This window comes from Erpetoichthys calabaricus, chromosome 4 (assembly GCF_900747795.2).
Source record: "Erpetoichthys calabaricus chromosome 4, fErpCal1.3, whole genome shotgun sequence".
NCBI classification, from domain to species: domain Eukaryota; kingdom Metazoa; phylum Chordata; class Cladistia; order Polypteriformes; family Polypteridae; genus Erpetoichthys; species Erpetoichthys calabaricus.
In genome coordinates, this window is record NC_041397.2 from 65,817,103 (window position 1) to 65,837,452 (window position 20,350).

Below are 20,350 nucleotides of genomic sequence, written 5' to 3' on the forward strand. Positions count from 1 at the left end.
GTGCATTGGCGATCCTAAATTGTTCCTAGTGTGCGCTTGGTGTTTGTCCTGCGGTGGGCTGGAATCCTGCCCGGGGTTTGTTCCTGCCTTGCGCCCTGTGTTGGCTGGGATTGGCTCCAGCAGACCCCCGTGACTCTGTGTTAGGATATAGCGGGTTGGATAATGGGTGGATATATACATACTGTACATGCACACACACACACATATATATATATATATATATATATATATATATATATATATATATATATATATATATATATATATATATACACAGGGTGGGCCATGTATATACATATAAATTATATATATTACATATATAAGATAACTTATTATATAGTTATAATAAACGTATTATCAGATATCCTCAATGCCATATAAAACAAGATGAGGCTCATTGTGAGATACCTTAAAATATTATTTCTGCTTGTCCTAACCGCGAGCGCAGCTCTGTCTCTAGTGATGCACACTTCACTTTCCGCTGTGTGACGTCGTATTCCTAAGGCAGTATCCTCCTCCCGTATCCCACCTTCCCCGACAGTCCAGGCTCGCGAGTCGCTCGCTGTGCAGGCAAAGCCAGTGCCTGTTTAAATGTCACATACGAGGTAAACACACAGAGTCCAATAACTTTGCAGGAGCTCAATCCATAGAGAGCATAGTGTACCGTGTTCGGCCCGTGTAGAGCAGCTGCTTAAAAACACACACTCAGGCAGCGGAAAAATCAAGACCAGTTAGGGCGAGCTAGTCACGAAAGAGTGAAAAAACCGAAAGTTTGTTAGTATTTTGTCAGGACCCAAAGATGGCAGCTATCATCTATCCGGTAAGTCCCCGGTGCAATAGTTTTGAAGAAATGAATGAAAGTAACAGTGCCGAGTGGTGATTTGTGTTTTATTTCTGTTTAGGTGTTATGCTCAGTTTGGTGCTTCTTTAAGGTTTTTTCGTTGACGCACATACTTTTAAGAGAGCGGGGACGCTGTATATATAGAAGTTGGAATAGTTACTGTTAGTTTAGCAAGTAACGGCATTTTGAGCCGGGGCAGATCTTTTATTCAGAGGCGTTAGCTGTGTGGGTGTTGTGGAGACGTGGCAGCAGGCGCTGCTTGTCATTCTCCACTGAACTCCAGTCCAAGAATACCAGCTTCTGAGCAAAGGCATCCCGGGGCACATCACCGCCTTCAGCGATATGCCCTCCACATTTAAGATTAATTTCAATTTAAACAACAAAAGTGCCAGAAAATCAACTCATTTGCGCATGTTCTGAACCCGGCCGACTGAACTTCTGAACCCTTGTTAAGTATGCTTATGATGACGGATTTTTTATTTCTGTCCATATCAATTGATTCCTGTTTTCATTATAATATATTTTATTGCTACAATGTATTTGTTTCACTGTTGGATTTTATTTTATAAACAGTACCAATTTTAAAATGTTTTCATGGTGGCACGTACCAGCTGGGAATTGGATCAAATAACAGGAACTCAGAAGTATTTTATCAACAGCATGTCTTATACATCATATCAGCCTTTTAATGTATTACACTTCACTTCTTCTGGTGATGACTGTTATTGAAGTGCAGGCTAATGTGTCTGTTTCCACTAGCATACACCTTTATTTAATCACAACCTTGGCAGACATCACATTCAGAGATATTCAGGAAACAGAATGATATAAAACACCCAACAAACCAATTCAATGCTAGAAAAAAATAAAAGGTTCAGGTTCTGAGAAGGATATTGTCAGAGATCAGTATCATTAATAGTGTGACAACACCCTTAAAAATGACAAAGCGGTTCTTTGGCGTGATGCCATAAGGGAACTATTTTTGGCTCCCAAAAGAACCCTCCACATTCAGGTTCCAGAAAGAACCTTTGTCTATTTAGATCAATAGCAGGTTTTATAAATAACCATAATCAGATAACTGATTTGTGAAGTAGTAATGGGATTATGATTTTCAAAGGACCCTTGCTGCATGCAGTAACGCTGGCTAGGTTAAGATTTTCTTGATTCTAGTATACAGGTATATTAAAGATTTATGTTTTGTCTAACATTTTTGGTTCCTTAGCATTCAGAAAGGTTCCTATCTCATATGCAGAGAACCCATCACTGAATTAAATAATTATTTGTCAAGCAACATGTCTGCGAGGAGCCACACAAGCCAATAAAGTGCCATTAAAAATATTTTTAAGAGTCAGCTTCACTGAATGACCTACCTTTGAATTTGCTGGTCTAGGTGACCACACATAACATGCCAACGTATAAATGGTGTCCTTCCAGTGCTAGTTGGCTACGTCACAAAAGAGGTATGCCTTTCTTCTGCTGGCCTTCCTCCTCTCTGCTCCCGAGCTCCTTGGCACTATTTGGCCTTTACAGAGGTGCTCCATGTCCTCAGAAGATGAACTTCCACTACATCCCACATTCCACATCTGCACTAGACACCATAATTCATTGGGAACATTTTCTTTAAAAGCACGTTTCCTTAGAGTACTGAGTGCGTGTGTGTAGGAATTGGCATGTCCAGTGATGGACTGGTGATTCTTTCAGTGATTTGTTCAGCTAATGCATTTTGCAGTCAAGGTACATTCCAGCTCCTCTTACAAAAAATGTACATTTAATATTATTTGTAATTCTGAAGTGTAATATTTGGATTGTTGTTGTAGCTGCGTTTTTCCAAAGTTACCAAAGTTCAGCAGCTCTAACTTAAAAAAATGGGATTCAACAAAAGCCTGACGCGTAGAAATGATTCCACAGACAAAATATCTTCGTTTTTAAAAGTTTAGTTAAAATTCAAAGTAAAACAGTTCACACAAAAAAGAAAATTCTTATTAAGAAAAGTTCTGTTCAAAGCTTAAATCTTATTACATCTCAAATCGTTACTATTTGCTTAACAAAACGGTCAGAAAACTGTATGCTTATCCCATTTTTGAATTAAAAATGGGTCTTTCAAGTCCCTGTTTACTAAACACAACTGAAACAATTGTCACCCTGTATCTCAGTTTTAGCAAGAAAGTTCTATCTTTTACTGACTTATAGAGGGAAAAGACTATATCATTAACTGTTAAATTATATTCTATTCAAATTAAGCAAACATTAATATGAGTTTAACTCAAAACTTTAACTTTCTAAGATTGGCTCGTACATTTCCGGCCCCTAATTGGCTATGCAGGAGCGGAGACAATTACTATACTTCAATGTCAACTTTACTTTAACATTAACTATTGTTTTCAAATCACTAGCAATAACACTGCAAACAAACATTTAAAAAATTTCATATTTCAAACATTGGCTGTTTCTTGAAGCAGGCACAGTTTATTCACAGGTCTGTCCAGTGTGCTGTTTTTGGTCTGCACACAAACTCTTCTGACTGCACCTTTGGCATCTGGCATTGTCTTGATGACTCGACCCATTACCCAGGAATTGCGAGGTGTAGCTTTATCTACAATTAAAACAACATCCCCTGGTTCAAAATTTCTTCTTGGTGCAAGCCATTTTTCACGTTCTTGAAGTATTGGCAAATACTCTTTAGTCCATCTTTTCCAAAACAAATCAGCCATGTATTGAATTTGTTCCCAGTGTCTTCTTGGGTATGGTTCATTTTCTGAAATGAGTTCAGGTGGCATTTCAGGTTGTATCTTCATTAACAGCAAGTGATTGGGTGTGTGGTTCTAAATCATTTGGGTCATCTGATGTATTTGTAAGGGGTCTGTTATTGAGTATTGATTCTACTGTACACATCATTGTATCAAGATTTTCATGATCGAGTGTTTGTTGGTTTAGTGTTGAATTTAAGATCTTTCTTATGCTTCTGATTTATTTGTCTTTCCCACACTCCACCTTGATGAGCGGCTGTTAGTGGATTGAAAATCCATTTGATTTCTTTCTGCATTATAGCGTTGCAGATTTTTTCGTGTTCCAAGTTTTTAGTAGCTTCTCGTAGCTCTCTTTCTGCTCCAATGAAATTTGTTCCATTGTCTGAGTGCATGATTTTAACTTGTCCTCTTCTACTCATAAATCAGAGTATGGCTTGGATACAAGAATCAGTGTCTAAGCTATATGCAATCTCTGTATGCGCAGCTCTGGTTGTTAGACACGTGAAGATTACTCCGTACCTCTCGACTAGACTTTGTCCTCTTTTGACTAGAAAGGGGCCAAAAAATCAACTCCAACATTGGTGAACGGTGGTTGGTTGGGTGCTAAGCGATATTCTGGCAAATCTGCCATTTTTTGCTCACCTGCTTTCGCATTGTATCTTCTACATGTTGTGCACTTTGAAATTATTTTTCTGATAGCCGAGTTTGCTTGAGGTATCCAGTATTTCTGGCGTAACTGTGCAAGCACATAGTTGCACCCACAATGTCCGATTTGTTTATGAATGTGCTGCAATATGAGAGAAGCAACATGTGAATGCTTGTGAAGAATTGCAGGATGTTTAGCTTCTTCGGGCATTGCAGCTTTGCAGAGTCTTCCTCCAACTCTCAGTATTCCATCTTGTATGATCGGGTCAAGTTTATAGATTTGACTGTTCTTTTTTACACAAGCCTTTTTCTTTAAAGCCTTTAATTCTTCTGGAAATTCTTGCTGTTGACTGAGGCGGATAAGCTCTGTTTCGGCTTTAGCTAAGTCTTCTAGAGAAATTGGACTTGGTTTTAAAGTCAGTTTATACCTTTTCATATGCTTTATGATGAGAGATTTTTGTTCTTCTGGATTACTTTTAGATTGATTGACTTCTAGTTGGGATGTTTTTCTTTTATTTCTTAAGTGCAGCAGTATGTCTTTAAACTTGAGGAACCAAGCCACTGCTTTCTTCAAGCGATGGCAATCTGAAAAGTAGGTGATTAGTTTTTTGATGGGCTCGGTTGCCTCCTCTATTCTTGTCATGTTAACTGCACAAGTTTTATATTCTGGATCATCTTCAAAGAGTGAATCGTTCAGTTGATCTGGTCTTTTTGGCCACTCTCATTCGGGCTTCAAAAAGAAATTTGGACCTTGTGACCATGTGGTGCTTTTGAGAAAGTTTTCTATGCTTAGCTCTCTGGATGCTTGATCAGCCGGGTTAAGGGCAGATGTGACATACCTCCACTGTGAAGGTTGTGAATGATCTCTGATCACAGAGATTCTGTTGGCAACAAAGGTCTTGAATCGAGTGCTTTCATTTGAAATGTATTTTAGCACTGTGGTGCTGTCAGTCCAAAATTTAGATTCTTGTAAGGGCATTTGAAGCTCACCTTTAAGCATTTTTTCCATTTTACTGTCACAACGGCTGCTGTCAGCTCCAATCTTGGAATCGTGACCTGCTTCAATGGTGCAACTCTTGACTTGCCCATTAGGAATGAACAATGCTTTTTGCCCTCTTCGTTGGTTAAGGCGAGGTAAGTGACAGTGCCATATCCATCTTCACTGGCATCTGCAAAATGGTGCATTTGTGCTGTCTTTATGGTTCCAAACCCGGTAGGTTTGAAGCATATATTTCACTTTATAGTAGGGATGGGAATTGATAAGATTTTCACGATTCCGATTCCATTTTCGATTCTGTTTAACAATTCGATTCTTTATCGATTCTCCTATCGATTCTTATTTTTAAAAAAGGAGAACACACAGGTCGATTAACTTAGAACTTTGTTTTATATCTTATCTTTGAACAAGATAGAAATTTAGGAGTAGCATGACCTTACAAACCCAACAGTGAGATCTTAAGAGATCCACAGCCTACGGCTCCTCGATGGGGTGCCATGGGGTCCCCAGAAAAAAATGTGTAAATGTAAAATAATAATAAAATAAATATTCTTCTGTAGCAATAACAAAGTATAACATAAATTATTCTGTGGCAATTACACAAGAATGTCCAGTAACATTTACACTCTCCTTTTTAAAAGTATATATGAGCTGAGCACTCAAAAATAAAACTACATCAGCCAGCAACAAATACAATCAACTCAAGTCCAATGGAACTGTGCACAGTGCAATTCTGCAACCATCAACTATTTTGACAGCTACATCCATGTTGTCCGCATTATCAACAGTGGCTGCCACAACCTTGTCTTTGATACCATACTCCTCCAAGATCTCATCAGTCTCCTCTGCTACAGCTGTCCCTGTCTGTGCTTGGTACACTGGTTTGGTTTTGAGGACTTTTTCTTGAGCCTGGCCATTCCTGACATAATGCAGCGTTACTGTGAAGTAATGATCTTGACTAAAACTTGCCCATCCATCTGCAGTGACGGCTGCCTTCAACACATGTTTCAGCTCAGAAATGGAAACGGATGAAACATCTGGTAAGAGGAGAACACACAAATTTGACATTCCCTGACTTAGCATACAATTAAACACATTCACTTACCGAAAATCGGGGGCATCTACTGTGGCAAATGGGTGCAAGCCTTTTACCACAAACTTAGTCACTGCTCGGTGACATTCATCTATCCTGGCCTGTGTCATTTTACTTTTCCCCGCCTCTGTGAAAGGAGAAGCTACCGGTAGACTGCAGCGAGAACTGCCAGCATCTGAGACAGCCAGACTCTGTCTGTCTCTCTCGTCATGGTCATCTAAATGCAATGCACAATAATAGCAGGTTTTGCAATAAGGCAAATCGCGCTAACATAATATGCAATGTTAGTTGATTAGTTACCTGCCGTATTAACGGGATAGGACCTGCAAACGTTACCGCTGCTGCTGGGTTGAAATTCACTAGTCCGGAGCGGATCAAAAACACAACATTCATTTAAGGTTATCGCGTGTTTTATGTGCAAATGCTTTTGCATATTCGTAGTGTTTCCTCCCTTTGATTAAATATCTACTTTGCAAGTATTGCAAGTTGCCCTGTTGTCATCCTTTCTCGTAAAGTATAACCAAACTTTTGAGCATTTGTGCCGCTTAGGCGCCATGTTTCCTGCTGGGTAAATGACGCTACGCAACGCGGTGACGTCATTCGAGGCGACTGGAATCGATAGGGGAATCGTTTGCAAAAATGGCAAGCAATTCCAAGGAATTGAAACAGTGGGAACCGGTTCTCAACAAGAACCGGTTTTCGATGCCCATCCCTACTTTATAGTCTGTAAGTAACTGCAAATCATCCATCCATTTTTTCCATTTCTGAATGTGTTTGACCTCTACTTCTTCATCCCACCCAAATTTCTCTTTGCATAAGTCTCTTAGAATAAGCTTTGCTGGCAGTAAGGCGGGTGCTAAAAAACCAAGTGGATCATAAACTGAGCTAACAACAGGCAGAATACCACGCCTTGTAGCGGGCTTGTTTTGTAACTTAATCTGAAATTTGAAACTGTCCATTTCTGTGCACCACTGGACACCCAGGGCATGCTCTGTGGGAAGGAGACTGTGGCTCAAATCTAAGTCCTTTTGTTCATGAGCTCTGTCTTCTTCAGGGATAGATAATAAAACTGCTCTGTTGTTACTCGCCCACTTAGTCAAATTAAATCCCTCTTTGAGGCATAGAGCTTGGAGGTCCTTTGCCAGCTTTATTGCTTGTTCTTCTGTTTCAACCGACTTTAGACAATCATCCACATAGAAGTTATTGAGAACGTTGTTAACTGCTTCCTCAAGAAATGTATCTCTGGTATCTTCGGCTGTTCTACGCAAAGCATAAGAAGCACAACTGGGTGAAGAAGTAGCACCAAAAAGATGTACTGTCATTTTGAATTCTTCAAGGTCTTTACTTAGATTACCTTCAGGCCACCATAAAAAACATAAAAGATCAGTGTCTATCTGGTACTTTAACTTGGTAGAACATTGACTTAATTTCTGCCATTAAGGCTACTGGCTCCTCTCTGAATCTTGCAAGGACGCCAATGAGTGTGTTAGTTAGGTCAGGGCCCTTTAATAATTGTTCATTAAGTGAGATTCCCTGGTAGGTGGCAGTGCAATCAAAGACCAGTCGAATCTTTTTCTTTGGATGATACACACCGTGATGTGGGATGTACCACACTGTATTATCGTAGTATTTCCCTCTACTTACCCTTTTCCCTGTTTCTCAAGGGTAAATGTTCTCGTCAGGTTCGTTTTCAGGTTGGTCTACTGTTGCACTTTAAAATGAACACACACACACATAAACACACACACACACAGACCCTAACCACAACAGTGCCCCATAAATGACACACACACGCTGATTAACCCTTAGCACTTTAAACCACACATCAGCCTATCACTCAGCACTTCAAGAGACTTATTTATTATTGGCACGAACAACATACAATGTTTTAGTGATATCTCAGACCTAAATATTACTTTTGGTCTACAAGAATACATTTAAACATACAAAGACTCAGCACTCTTGACTATAGGCCATTTATCAGCCAAGAATACCTTCTTCTTATCGTACTGTCCCTTCTTTTGAGTGGCGCCCTCACTCTCAGCCTTATAAACCTCACAGCACAGATATAATGGAAAAAATCTGGCTGTCACCAGGTGCTCACAGAAATCTAACTTATTAATTCAATCACTCTAGACATTAAGACAAAGTATAGAAAGTTAAAAGCAGCATGGTATTTATTACAAGAATAATAATATTACCACTGGAACAAAGAATAACAGAAAATAGGTACTGATAGGAAAGTCTGAATATATATAGTCTTTAGGAAAAGCTTACGAAAAAGTTACAGATGACAAGGATGAATGTCCCAGGGAGGCGTTTGATTTAGCAATTGATGTTCATGATGCCTTTCTGATGACCAGTGCCGTCTTGGTCTGTTCCTCTTCTTCTCCTTCTTCTTCTCCTCTTCTTCTCCTCCTCCTTCTTCTCTTCTTCTCTCTTCCTCTTTCAAACCAAGGCATATTTATTATGAAATATCATGCCTTGGTTTCACAACACATGCACCTGATTGGCTGGCTGTCAATGTGATTGATGAATTTTGCTCAAACTCTTTCCCAAATAATAAAGTTCTTTGATATTGCCTGTTTCCCTTTCCCAGGCCATAAACTCAATTGTTAAAGTAATCAGTAGCCTGAGGTGTCAGCTCAGCATCCTTTCCCAGGTTGTAAAATAATTGAGCATTCAGAATGTCTTCCTTTCAATGTTGGAAACAGCTGTTTTAAAAGTGAGGTGTAAGAAAACCTGCTTTGATCTGTCTTAGTTCATCTGTTGTCTTGTCTCGAACAAAATATAATGGAAACCAAAATGTACAGATTTTATACACCATAACACACACCGTGCCTTCATTGCAATTCAGGCTTTCTTTGGGTACCTTGACAGCATAATCCTTGTCAATAATGTCTTTCATGAAGGCTTTATGGTCTTTGTGGAAACCTGAATTTTTGCTCAGTTTTCTTTTGAGTCCAATAGCACGCTGTTCAGCAATACAGCGATTATTCAGCATTTTAAGTGTTTCATCCTTCAAAGGCAAATTTAAACAATAGTGGCCACCTACCAGTCTCGTAGATTCTGAGGCTATGTGCATGAACTTGATGACTTCCTGTGACATTTCCTCTTTTTCTTCACAATTGCGCTCTGGAAAATATGTGTTATACTGTTGCAACAACATGTCTTCAATTTCTGTTATTGACACATGATTGATTGAATGTTTGTATAGCTTACCGCTTTGTTTTGCGATGTCATCTATCTCTTTGTATGGTCCACCAACCACCCATCCAAGTGCAGTCTTCATAGCATGAGGTCCACCTCCTTGACTAGGTATGATTCGTGACTGCTCGAAAATTTCTGGGTAGTTGATTCCTATTAAAAGATCAACTTCAGAGTCAACATGAGATAGACGTACCTCTTTAAGATATGCCCACTTATCGATATCTTCTTGTAGTGGAATACAGTAATCCCTCCTCCATCGCGGGGGTTGCGTTCCAGAGCCACCCGCGAAATAGGAAAATCCGCGAAGTAGAAACCATATGTTTATATGGTTATTTTTAGAATGTCATTCTTGGGTCACAGATTTGCGCAGAAACACAGGAGGTTGTAGAGAGACAGGAACGTTATTCATCCATCCATCCATTTTCCAACCCGCTGAATCCGAACACAGGGTCACGGGGGTCTGCTGGAGCCAATCCCAGCCAACACAGGGCACAAGGCAGGGAACCAATCCCGGGCAGGGTGCCAACCCACCGCAGGACACACACAAACACACCCACACACCAAGCACACACTAGGGCCAATTTAGAATCACCAATCCACCTAACCTGCATGTCTTTGGACTGTGGGAGGAAACCGGAGTGCCCGGAGGAAACCCACGCAGACACGGGGAGAACATGCAAACTCCACGCAGGGTGGACCCGGGAAGCGAACCCGGGTCTCCTAACTGCGAGGCAGCAGCGCTACCACTGCGCCACCGTGCCGCCCACGTTATTCAAACACTGCAAACAAACATTTGTCTCTTTTTCAAAAGTTTAAACTGTGCTCCATGACAAGACAGAGATGACAGTTCTGTCTCACAATTAAAAGAATGCAAACATATCTTCCTTTTCAAAGGAGTGCAAAGCAAGCAGTCAAAAAAAAAATCAATAGGGCTTTTTGGCTTTTAAGTATGCGAAGCACTGCCGGTACAAAGCTGTTGAAGGCGGCAGCTCACACCCCCTCTGTCAGGAGCAGGAAGAGAGAGAGAGAGAGCCACAGAAAAACAAAGTCAAAAATCAATACGTGCCCTTTGAGCTTTTAAGTATGCAAAGCACCGTGCAGCATGTCCTTCAGGAAGCAGCTGCACACAGCCCCCCTGCTCACACCCCACTACGTCAGCGCAAGAGAGAGAGAGAGAGAAAGTAAGTTGGGTAGCTTCTCAGCCATCTGCCAATAGCGTCCCTTGTATGAAATCAACTGGGCAAACCAACTGAGGAAGCATGTACCAGAAATTAAAAGACCCATTGTCCGCAGAAACCCGCGAAGCAGCCAAAAATCTGCGATATATATTTAAATATGCTTACATATAAAATCCGCGATGGAGTGAAGCCGCGAAAGGCGAAGCGCGATATAGCGAGAGATCACTGTACTCTGTTCACTGGAATGGAGACCTGTGTAAAGACCTTTGGCAAATCAATTTATTCATCATAATTGAGACCCCAGACTTGTAAATCTGATAAGACAGAACATTGGGTTAGCATTTTTGAATCATTATCATGGTTACTCATAGTTTTGAGGAATACTTGTGTTCTTCTCTCTTGAAGGTTTAATTGTCCCTGGAGCTTTTCGGTGCAAATTGTTACTGTACTACCGAGGTCTATAAAGGCGTATGTTTCTACATACCTTTCACTTTTCTTAGATTTTACCTTAACAGGAACTACTTGCAGTGCACATTCTTCTCCGGCCCCAGTAAAGGCACAAGTTCCAGTCTCGCTTTCCCTTTCAGTAGATGTTGCCACACTGGCTGTAGCTTTAGATGTTGCTCCACTGTCTTTTTTGATGTGCAGGATGTCTGGGTGCTGAAAAGGACATGTCTGACATTTCATTCTTTCTTTACAGTTCATACCAAGGTGCCCCTGTTTGAGACAGCGAAAACATAAACCTTTAGATTTTAAAAAGTCAATTTTTTCTTTATGTGGCAGTTCTTTGATTTTACTACATTCAGCAAGGATATGCTGGCCATTGCAGAATACACAAGGTTTTTTAAATGCGCATGTATCATTAAGTTTTCTTGACAGAGATTTCTGGAGTCCCCTTTTCAGCACCATCAGAAATACTTGTAGTGAAAATACTTCCTGATCTCTGGCCACTCTTTATCGGAGACCCACCCTTGTCGATCTTTCCTTTTTTCTCTATACAAGTGTAGCCTTGTGAAATGGCACTGTGCACAGGGTGTAACAGCATATCGGCTTCGCAACGTGAAAAGTTAATTAGTTTGGGTATGCCAGGTCTCTCTTTATTTTCTTGAAGCTTGTAAGCATACCTCATCCATTCGTTTCTCAAAGAAAATGGAAGTTTCTTAAGCACAGCATGCACATTATGACTGTTATTGAATTCTCCACCATTCCCTGAGTCATTCATAGTGTTCATGCAGATTGAGAGGAAGTTAGCATAATCTCTCAGAGCCTCCCCATCGTTTGGCTTTATCTGAGGCCATTTCAATGCTTTATCGAGATATGCGTCCGTAACGAATAACTCATTGCCATAATATCTTTCAAGCAACCTTCTGGCTTCTAAGTAGCCTGCTTCTGGTAACATTCGTGAACAACCTTTAATCATTTCTTGAGGAGAACCTCTGGTGTACTGGATTAGGTAATCTAATTTATGTTGTGGGTCAACTAATACATCACCTACAGCGTGATCAAAGGCTCTGATGAAGTTTGCATAAGCCAATGGGTCACCTGAAAATAAAGGGACCTGTCTGTGTGGTACTTCACCACGCGGTGCAGGAGGTGGTGGAGCAGTAGCTGTCTTTTGTTGGGTTAACGATTTAGCCATTTAAGTGATTGCTTTTGGCTCGATTCTTCTGATATTCTACTTGATTCCACGCTAGTACGTCTAGTATATCATTTCTGGAGCTCTGAGTGTCGGTTTTTGTGCTAGTTGTGGATTGTTCCTGTCTTTCCACTTTAACTTTAAGTTCATGTAGCATTTGTAGGATACTATCTAGTTCCGTCCGTTCAAGTGTGACTGTCGAAGAAAGAGATGATGCAGCAGCGCTTTTCTGGGTGAAAGAGTCACATTTAATATCCAAAGTGCGCTTTAACTAAGGAGAAGCCTTTTGTATTTTTGACTTTGTGTGATAACGTTCTAGCAATTGCATCTCTTCGAATTGATTAACTAGCTGTTTGTCAGATGTGTGTGTTAGCAGGCTATTTGTATCTTTCAGCCATGCCATTGTAGTGTCAATAAATTCATTCCATTTCTTAGAACTTTCTGTAAATGTCGTTTTCTGTTTCTTAATTGCGCCTTATTTACTTAGCGCTGATAGTCATCTTATATTCAGCGCCTCAATCTGACTGTGTGTCTCACGAAAAATTCCAAGCCTTTCTGCTACTTCTAAATGATTTTCTGGAGTGTCTTTAAGGCTTTCGATTTCAGTTATGACAGAAAGCTGATCTTTCCTCTGACTTATATGGCCTTTAAGATCTCCAATTACATTCTCTGGCTTTGAGTCCATACTCAGATCACTCCTGACTTCACTTGAGCTATGCTTAGATGTTGCCATGACAGCAGCTCGAATGACTGACAGCGCGTTTCCTGACAGCAACAAACGTCACAGTCGAACACTGACAACAAACGACTTCCTTACAGCGAGGCTTCCATGACTCAGGCAAAAGTACAAGTGATCATCCACAATGTCTTATAATATCTCAGTCTCTTAAATCTTCTCAAGTTTAGTTACGGCGACCTTGCTTTCATTTACGATCATGCAGAGATAGAAGATAAGAGCACAGTACCTCGGAAATAGCTCAGTTCTTTATCTTTTGTTGACGAGTTCTGGAGCAGAAGCGTCCTCTGTCTTCAGATGGTAGATTTCAGTTCAAGTTCAAGGCCTTCAGAAGGCAAGTTTTCTGACTAAAATGTAGCTGCGTTTTTCCAAAGTTACCAAGGTTCAGCAGCTGTAACTTAAAAAAATGGAATTCAACAAAAGCCTGACGCGTGGAAATGATTCCACAGACAAAATATCTGCGTTTTTAAAAGTTTAGTTAAAATGCAAAGTAAAACAGTTCACACAAAAAAGAAAATTAAGATAGCAAAAAAAAAATAATTCTTATTAAGAAAAGTTCTGTTCAAAGCTTAAATCTTGTTACATCTCAAATCATTACTATTTGCTTAGCATTTCTGAACCATTTACAAAACGGTCAGAACACTGTATGCCTATCCCATTTCTGAATTAAAAATGGGTCTTTCAAGTCCCTTTTTACTGGGACCTGTTCTAAACATAACTGAAACAGTTGTCACCCTGTATCTCAGTTATAGCAAGAAAGTTCTATCTTTTACTGACTTATAGGGAGAAAATTATATTCTATTCAAATTAAGCAAACATTAATATGAGTTTAACTCAAAACTTTAACTTTCTAAGATTGGCTCTTACAGTTGTTAAAATGTAAAAGACCGAGAAGGTAGAATTTTGAAACAACAGATGGGTCTATACATAAGCATCATAGCAATGTGTTTGACAATACATTACCAAAGCAAATTTAAATTACTTAAATCCAGCTTGGGATAATGTCAGTAGCTCAGAAAAGTAGTGATGAATCTTCACATGAAATGGGGGAAATCATGTCTCACAATGGGGTGGCCCTGTGGCGTACTGGTTAGCACTGATGCTTCATGGGTGGGGTATCCTGGGTTCTGATCCTCTGATCTTTGACCATCTGGAGCTGAATGTTATCTCCATTTGTGAGGTGGGTTTTCTTCTGGTTACTCTGGTTTTCTCACACGCCCTTGAAGATCTGTTGGTTAGGTTAACTGGTCATTTCCAAATTGGCCTGGTGCAAGTGTATGGTGGACTGGCTCCCTGCACAGGGCTGGATCCCGCCTTGTGCCTGATGCTGTCCAGATTAACTTTAGCCCTCATGACCCTGAATGGGATTAAGTGGGTTTGATGTTATGTTCCATGATTTCACTTATCTACATTGCGCCCAGTTTCTAGCTTGGTGTTTCCAAATTAGCTTTCTTCCTTGTTATTTCATTATTTTTTATCCATTTTGTCCTTATAATAATAACCACCTTAAATTCCTTCAGTATTATACTACTGACTTCATCTATTTCTTGATTTCAAAGAAATGTCTTCCCTTCCTGTCTTCTTCCCTCTCCTTTGTCTTGGGATGTAATATTTGCTTTTTGATTAAACTTTTAAATTCTGTCACAGTTGATGAATTATTAATTAAAATTCCACTTGTTTCATTAATGATGATTTGCCAGTTATGTATAGTATATATGAATAACTACATTCATGTTAATTTCTCTTTGAGCTTCTGCATCTATTAAGAAAAAAAAATCCCATTGAAGCAACTATCTTGAACCATTTTTAAGTGCATTTGCATAGTTGTGTTTTATATTGGTTTTAAAACTCAGGTGAATAACTTCATCATGTGAGCAATATAAGATGAATATAGTATTCCACGATAATCCCATGTATCTATCTATCGATCATATAATAAAATACTAAGGTGTGTGTGTTTGTGTCTGGTTCCTCTGAGCAATCTGATTGGTTAGTTTGGCTTTGGTGATACGTTTGAAAGAGGCAGGGCAAGTGTGAAAAATATTAAGATGAGTGAAAAGATAGAAGACATGCTGAAAGCTGTCTTCAAAGACAGGAATTATGAACGTGGACCAGAGATGAGTGAGATACCTCATAATGACAGAATCTGAGAAGCAGGCTTTATGGGAAAGTGGTCGACAGAGGATCAACCACACCAGGATACAGTGGAAAGCAACAGAAAATACATGTAGGGAAAGAAATATCAAATATGTATTCATTAATTTATGGCTAGTTCTTTGTAAATTCTACACTGAAATCCCTTAAAATCTTGATAAAATGCCTCCATTTGTTGTTAACTTGGAGGGAAACCCCCGTTATGCATGCAGTCCAAGCCCTGAGCTGTTTATTTTTTATAAATTAGAAACATGGAGATTTAAAGATTTTTTTATTTAAAATCAAGCCATGATATTGTGTATACATTAAAATATAATTTATTATTTTAAAATATTAGTGTAGATTAATAAAAATTAAAAGATACACGTGCACAAAAACTATTCTTAATTCCTTGTTAAAAACACCAATACAATATTTTTGGGCAGATAAAAATGTCACATTTAGTTTTACTTAATAAATATTCAGCACTTAATAATTTAAGACCGAAATAAAAAGGTGATACATTGGAATGTTTAAATTCTTAGGGGTTTTATGCCAGTATTAAATGTTCCCATGAACCATAAAGCACACTTTTGCACACTCTTGTTTGCTTAACAAATAATGCATGTTTTTGGAAAGCAGGGAGAAGCCCATTCACACAAATGGAGAATGTGCAAACATAACACAGAATGTGATTAGGCCAGGAATTAAACCCTGGAGCTTTAAAGCAGCTTTGCCACCCTGGTACAATATAGTTTCAAGTTTGAAAAGGAGAAAGAAAATCTAAAAATAAATACATTTCAGAGTATGGTGACTTCTGTTCAACTCCCCATTGTATTAATATACACATTTCCCTAGTCCAACAATTGCCTTACTTTTAAAACTGCTTAATTTATTTATGGGTCAAGTGTGGCTGGATTCTATCCTGGCAGCATCAGGCACACTTTATATAAATATAATCTGATAAACTGCTTGTTTCCCGAACACTTCCAGTTCAGTGGGCTTCCTGGATTAAAGATTTGCTGGGCTTTGTCCTCCCATCTGAGACTCCTATTACTCATCACAGTTTATGCTAAAAATCTAAATATGAAAATACAATTGAAACATAACTCTCTTACTTCCTTTGACTTATCAATTGTCATGTACAACTACACCAGCATCAAAGCATTTTTCCTTATCTATGTTAGGCTGTGTTTTGCTGCAAGTATTTAAACCAGTGGAAAGTCCCTTCCTCTGACCTACATTCTAAATCATTGTCTGCCTTGCTTTATATTTTGTAAGCTATATTTCTGTAGCATTACCACAGTTTATATTGATAAGCTCTTTACTTATTTCCAAGACGTATTTTTGCTCATTGTACAGCTGAACAATGCATTACCATGTAATCTTGTGGGTTCATCTCTGTTTTGCATGTACAGTATGTGTATACATGCAATGTCTTTAGAGCAATAGTGAGAGCTTGTAGTTTGGCTATTCCTCATGGTAAACTCTCTGTTGAAGCTCAAGCTTCAGCTGTTGTATTACGATTTATAGTAATCTTAAAATGTCACTATCATGCCAAACCTGTATTGAGTTATCTTGCAGCATGGAGACACCAGGGTTCACGTCCCCAGTGCTTCCTGATTAAGAGTTCACATGTTTTCCCCATGTCCACATGAGTTTCCTCTGGGTGCTCTGGTTTACTCCCACAGTTCAAAGATATGCAGGTTGTGTAAATTGGCATAGTTAAAATTGGCCTGTGTGTGTTCACCCTGCAATGAACTTCTGTCGTGTCCAAGCATTGTTGCAGCCTTGTGCCCGATGCTTGCTGGAATGTGCTCTAGAGTTCAGGTGAGGCAAAACATGTTAACAAATCTATCAGTAATGCCAGTTCTATCACAGATTTGACACTGCACACTTTGGAGGCTGTTGTGAAAAAGAGAATGGTGGGAAAATTGGATACTATCATGAAAAATTCTTGCCCATCCCCTCCAGAGGGTGCTTTTTTGCAGTGGTTTTAGCCACAGGCTCATATGGCCAAGGTGTAAGTAGAAGTGTCTCTGTAGATCTTTTCTTCCTGTGGCCATTAGACAGTTCAGTGCTTCCTCTTGATGTCCTTTCCTTTACCCCAGCCAGAAGATACTGGAAAACTAGCAGGATCAGTATGCTTTGCTACACCTACAAATGGATTAAATAGAGTTTTAATAATAAATGAATGTTATTTTTTTAAGTTTCTCAAAATATTTAAACTAAAGCTTCTTTATATATCACATTTTTAGTTTGTCTTTTCAGAGCCAAAATTATATATTTTCCCTCTGACTGACTCTTGAACATGCCACGTAAAACTGGCTGTATGAAAAGCAAGATGTGTGGAAGTCAATGCCAGCAACCAACAGAGTTTGCCCTTGAGCTTTGTTTACCGTCTTTTAAATTCAAAGGGATAGTCACAGGGGATCATTGGAAATTGAGGAATGAATACTTTTTCACCTTTTGCACATGCAGTTATTATTGAGGCCTCGATACTATTCGATTGCAATGCAGTCACTCTCAAATGGGTACCGTTACATAGTTTTGGAGCATTTAGATTTCATAACAGCATTATTGGTGTACCAGCTTTAAGGAACCATTCTGGGAGGATTAACATTAGAATTACCAAAGCCTAAAAAAAAACTTGTAAAACCCACCTTAAATCCCTTTGCACCTCTCCGTCAGCGTCTTTTGTCCTGTAAATGTGCCGATAAAGATTAGCAGCAAGCAGCCTGGTATTCCATCCCCACACCACCGCAGAACATGCATAAAGTTCTCCCAGCTCATGCCTTGATTATGTGGAAATGAAGTGCTGGAGTTTTAGAGTGGAAATAATAGATCGTTATTTGGAACACATGCCTTTTATGTGTGTTCGTTTCTGCAATAATCTGTGTAAACACATTGTTTAAACAGAAACGTTTTTCATATTTTAGAAATAAATGACAACATGTAGGCATAAACTATATAATGTGTGAAGCCTGAGGTCCAAAGATCAAATAACACTTTCACAAAAGGTTCGAGGACGAAACAACAGCTTCCGTGGTGTAGCGGTAAGAATTGCTGACTTGTAATCAAGAGTCCTCCGGTTCGATCCCGACTGCCTCCTATATTTACCATTTTAAGTAGTGAGCTCCTCTTATTGTTAATATTATACAGTAAACACATACATTTGGTTTGCATCTGTAACAGCCGGTGTACATTTATAGTACTTGTAAATGTTAGCATTTTTTTTTCACTTTTATTCTTTCAGTCACGATCACAATACATACTACCGCCCCCAACCGGGGATCTGACGCTGTTAGTTTTTATTTGAAACCGGGAATAACTGTAGATGTGAGTGTTGTTTTGAGGCAATGGAACTGGACATTCTCTGATCTGGATGGATAAAAGCTGACACACAAACACTGGTGAATCTGCTTTATTCGTATCTCACTGTCACTTGATTTTTTTAATTCAGTTTCATTGAGTGTTCCTGTTTACGCTGAATTAGTATGCACCTTATGGTCCATGATGTCAAAGCCGCACTGACAAAAAAAAAAACACAGAGACATAGGTATATATGATGTTTGGAATTATTCATTTTATGACCTATATAGTACATTTCGGAAAACATTGTAGCACAGATGCAACATTATTCATATTCATTCACATAACATCTTTCGGTAGTAATCAGTGACAGCGTGTTTTTTTTTTCCCCCGATCTTGCCAGTCCCAACCTGATGCTGTATGGTGGTGTTTCTTTTGTACTCCAGGATATACAGAGGAAAGAATAGTACAGAGAGGTCAGTTCTGTATACATTCTGTATTATTTGTATGGATGGCATACACATGACCAAGAGCACTTCTTTTTCTGATATCCGGAAATCCTTCTACTAGTGATCCCTGCTTTCTTCTTTGAAATGTTTCCCATTTTATGTATAATACGATGGTACTTCGTTGTGTAACAAAATCTTAGCAAAATCGTCCCTTGACCATAATTCCAAAAATGCTGTAAGGGTGGTAATAAATAATTCATTAATTTAGTCTAAAATGTTGCTTGTCATAAAGTAAATGAACACCTAAGTGTACAACAGTAGCATGTCTTTAATGAATAGGGAAAGATAAAATCCTCTACGCAGCTTCAGAAGAATTTATATAGTGCCCTGTTTGGTACTGGTACACCTCAACATTTTCTTTATTAAAGGAAATGATTAAGCTATGTTTGTTATTGTTGTTTACATATTTGCAGATATATTTAATCTATTTTAACTAAATTGCAGAACTTTACTTTAATGTGAGCATTAAAAGTTTTGCATAAAAGAGGACAATATGGTACTACCCATCGATTGTCAATAGTCACATTTGTTTTACCTTCTTTAATTTCAGCAACTGTTCCTCCCTCTTCATGTGATCGCCATACTGATGAATGAATCTATTTGATTAAGAGTCACTTTTTTTTCAACCACAACAATATGTTTAAATGAGGCAGGCCTCATTTTTGAATACATGTAGCAAATTGTTGTGCAAAGATTTTTCCTTTTGTTAACAAATTCATTATTTTTTTTAACCTTTAAATTAAAAATTCTACTAATAATATCATGCTTATTGTGAACTTGTTGACCCTCTTATAGCATGTCATTATTTTTGGCCATTTTGGAATGGTTGTGAAAGTTACAAATAAGTCTGGTTTACTGAAGTTCATTATATATGTCATGGCATCCTGAGTCTTTTCATGCATATAATGTGGGCTTCCTGTAAAAAATGAAGGCAAAGTAATTAATTAATTGACTCAAATTTTGAATGTCTCCATCACTGTGTATTGCATCTTTAAGATGAATATAATTGTCTACTCTAAGTTTCTTTTGGTTACTGCAGATTAAGGGAAGACGTTCCAATTCTATTTTTGCATACATATCAACTAAATATTGGCTGTAGAGCTGCTGAAAATAATGTAAGTAGTTAATTTAATTTTCTCTAGCCATAGAAAATAGAATCATATCATAATAAATAAATAAATAAAATAAACCATAATAAATCATATCCATAGGAACTCATTGCTGAAACAGTATTGAATGAATTAAATTGTTTTATTTTAGTATGGTAACCGTCTTCTCCATATAGAAACATCAAAGGATATTGAAGAGCATCG

At 38.6% G+C, this 20,350-nt stretch overlaps 1 protein-coding gene across 1 annotated transcript in view; it reads left to right on the plus strand.

Moving 5' to 3' along the window:
- The first annotated feature begins 519 nt into the window (after positions 1-519).
- The window catches only part of uggt2 (UDP-glucose glycoprotein glucosyltransferase 2), a 638,028-nt gene continuing 618,197 nt past the window's right edge, over positions 520-20,350 (plus strand). Inside the window, exon 1 of the mRNA XM_028799549.2 lies at positions 520-820. Coding sequence (XP_028655382.2) covers positions 800-820 — 21 coding nt within the window. The 5' untranslated portion in view covers positions 520-799. The remainder of the gene's footprint in view (positions 821-20,350) is intronic.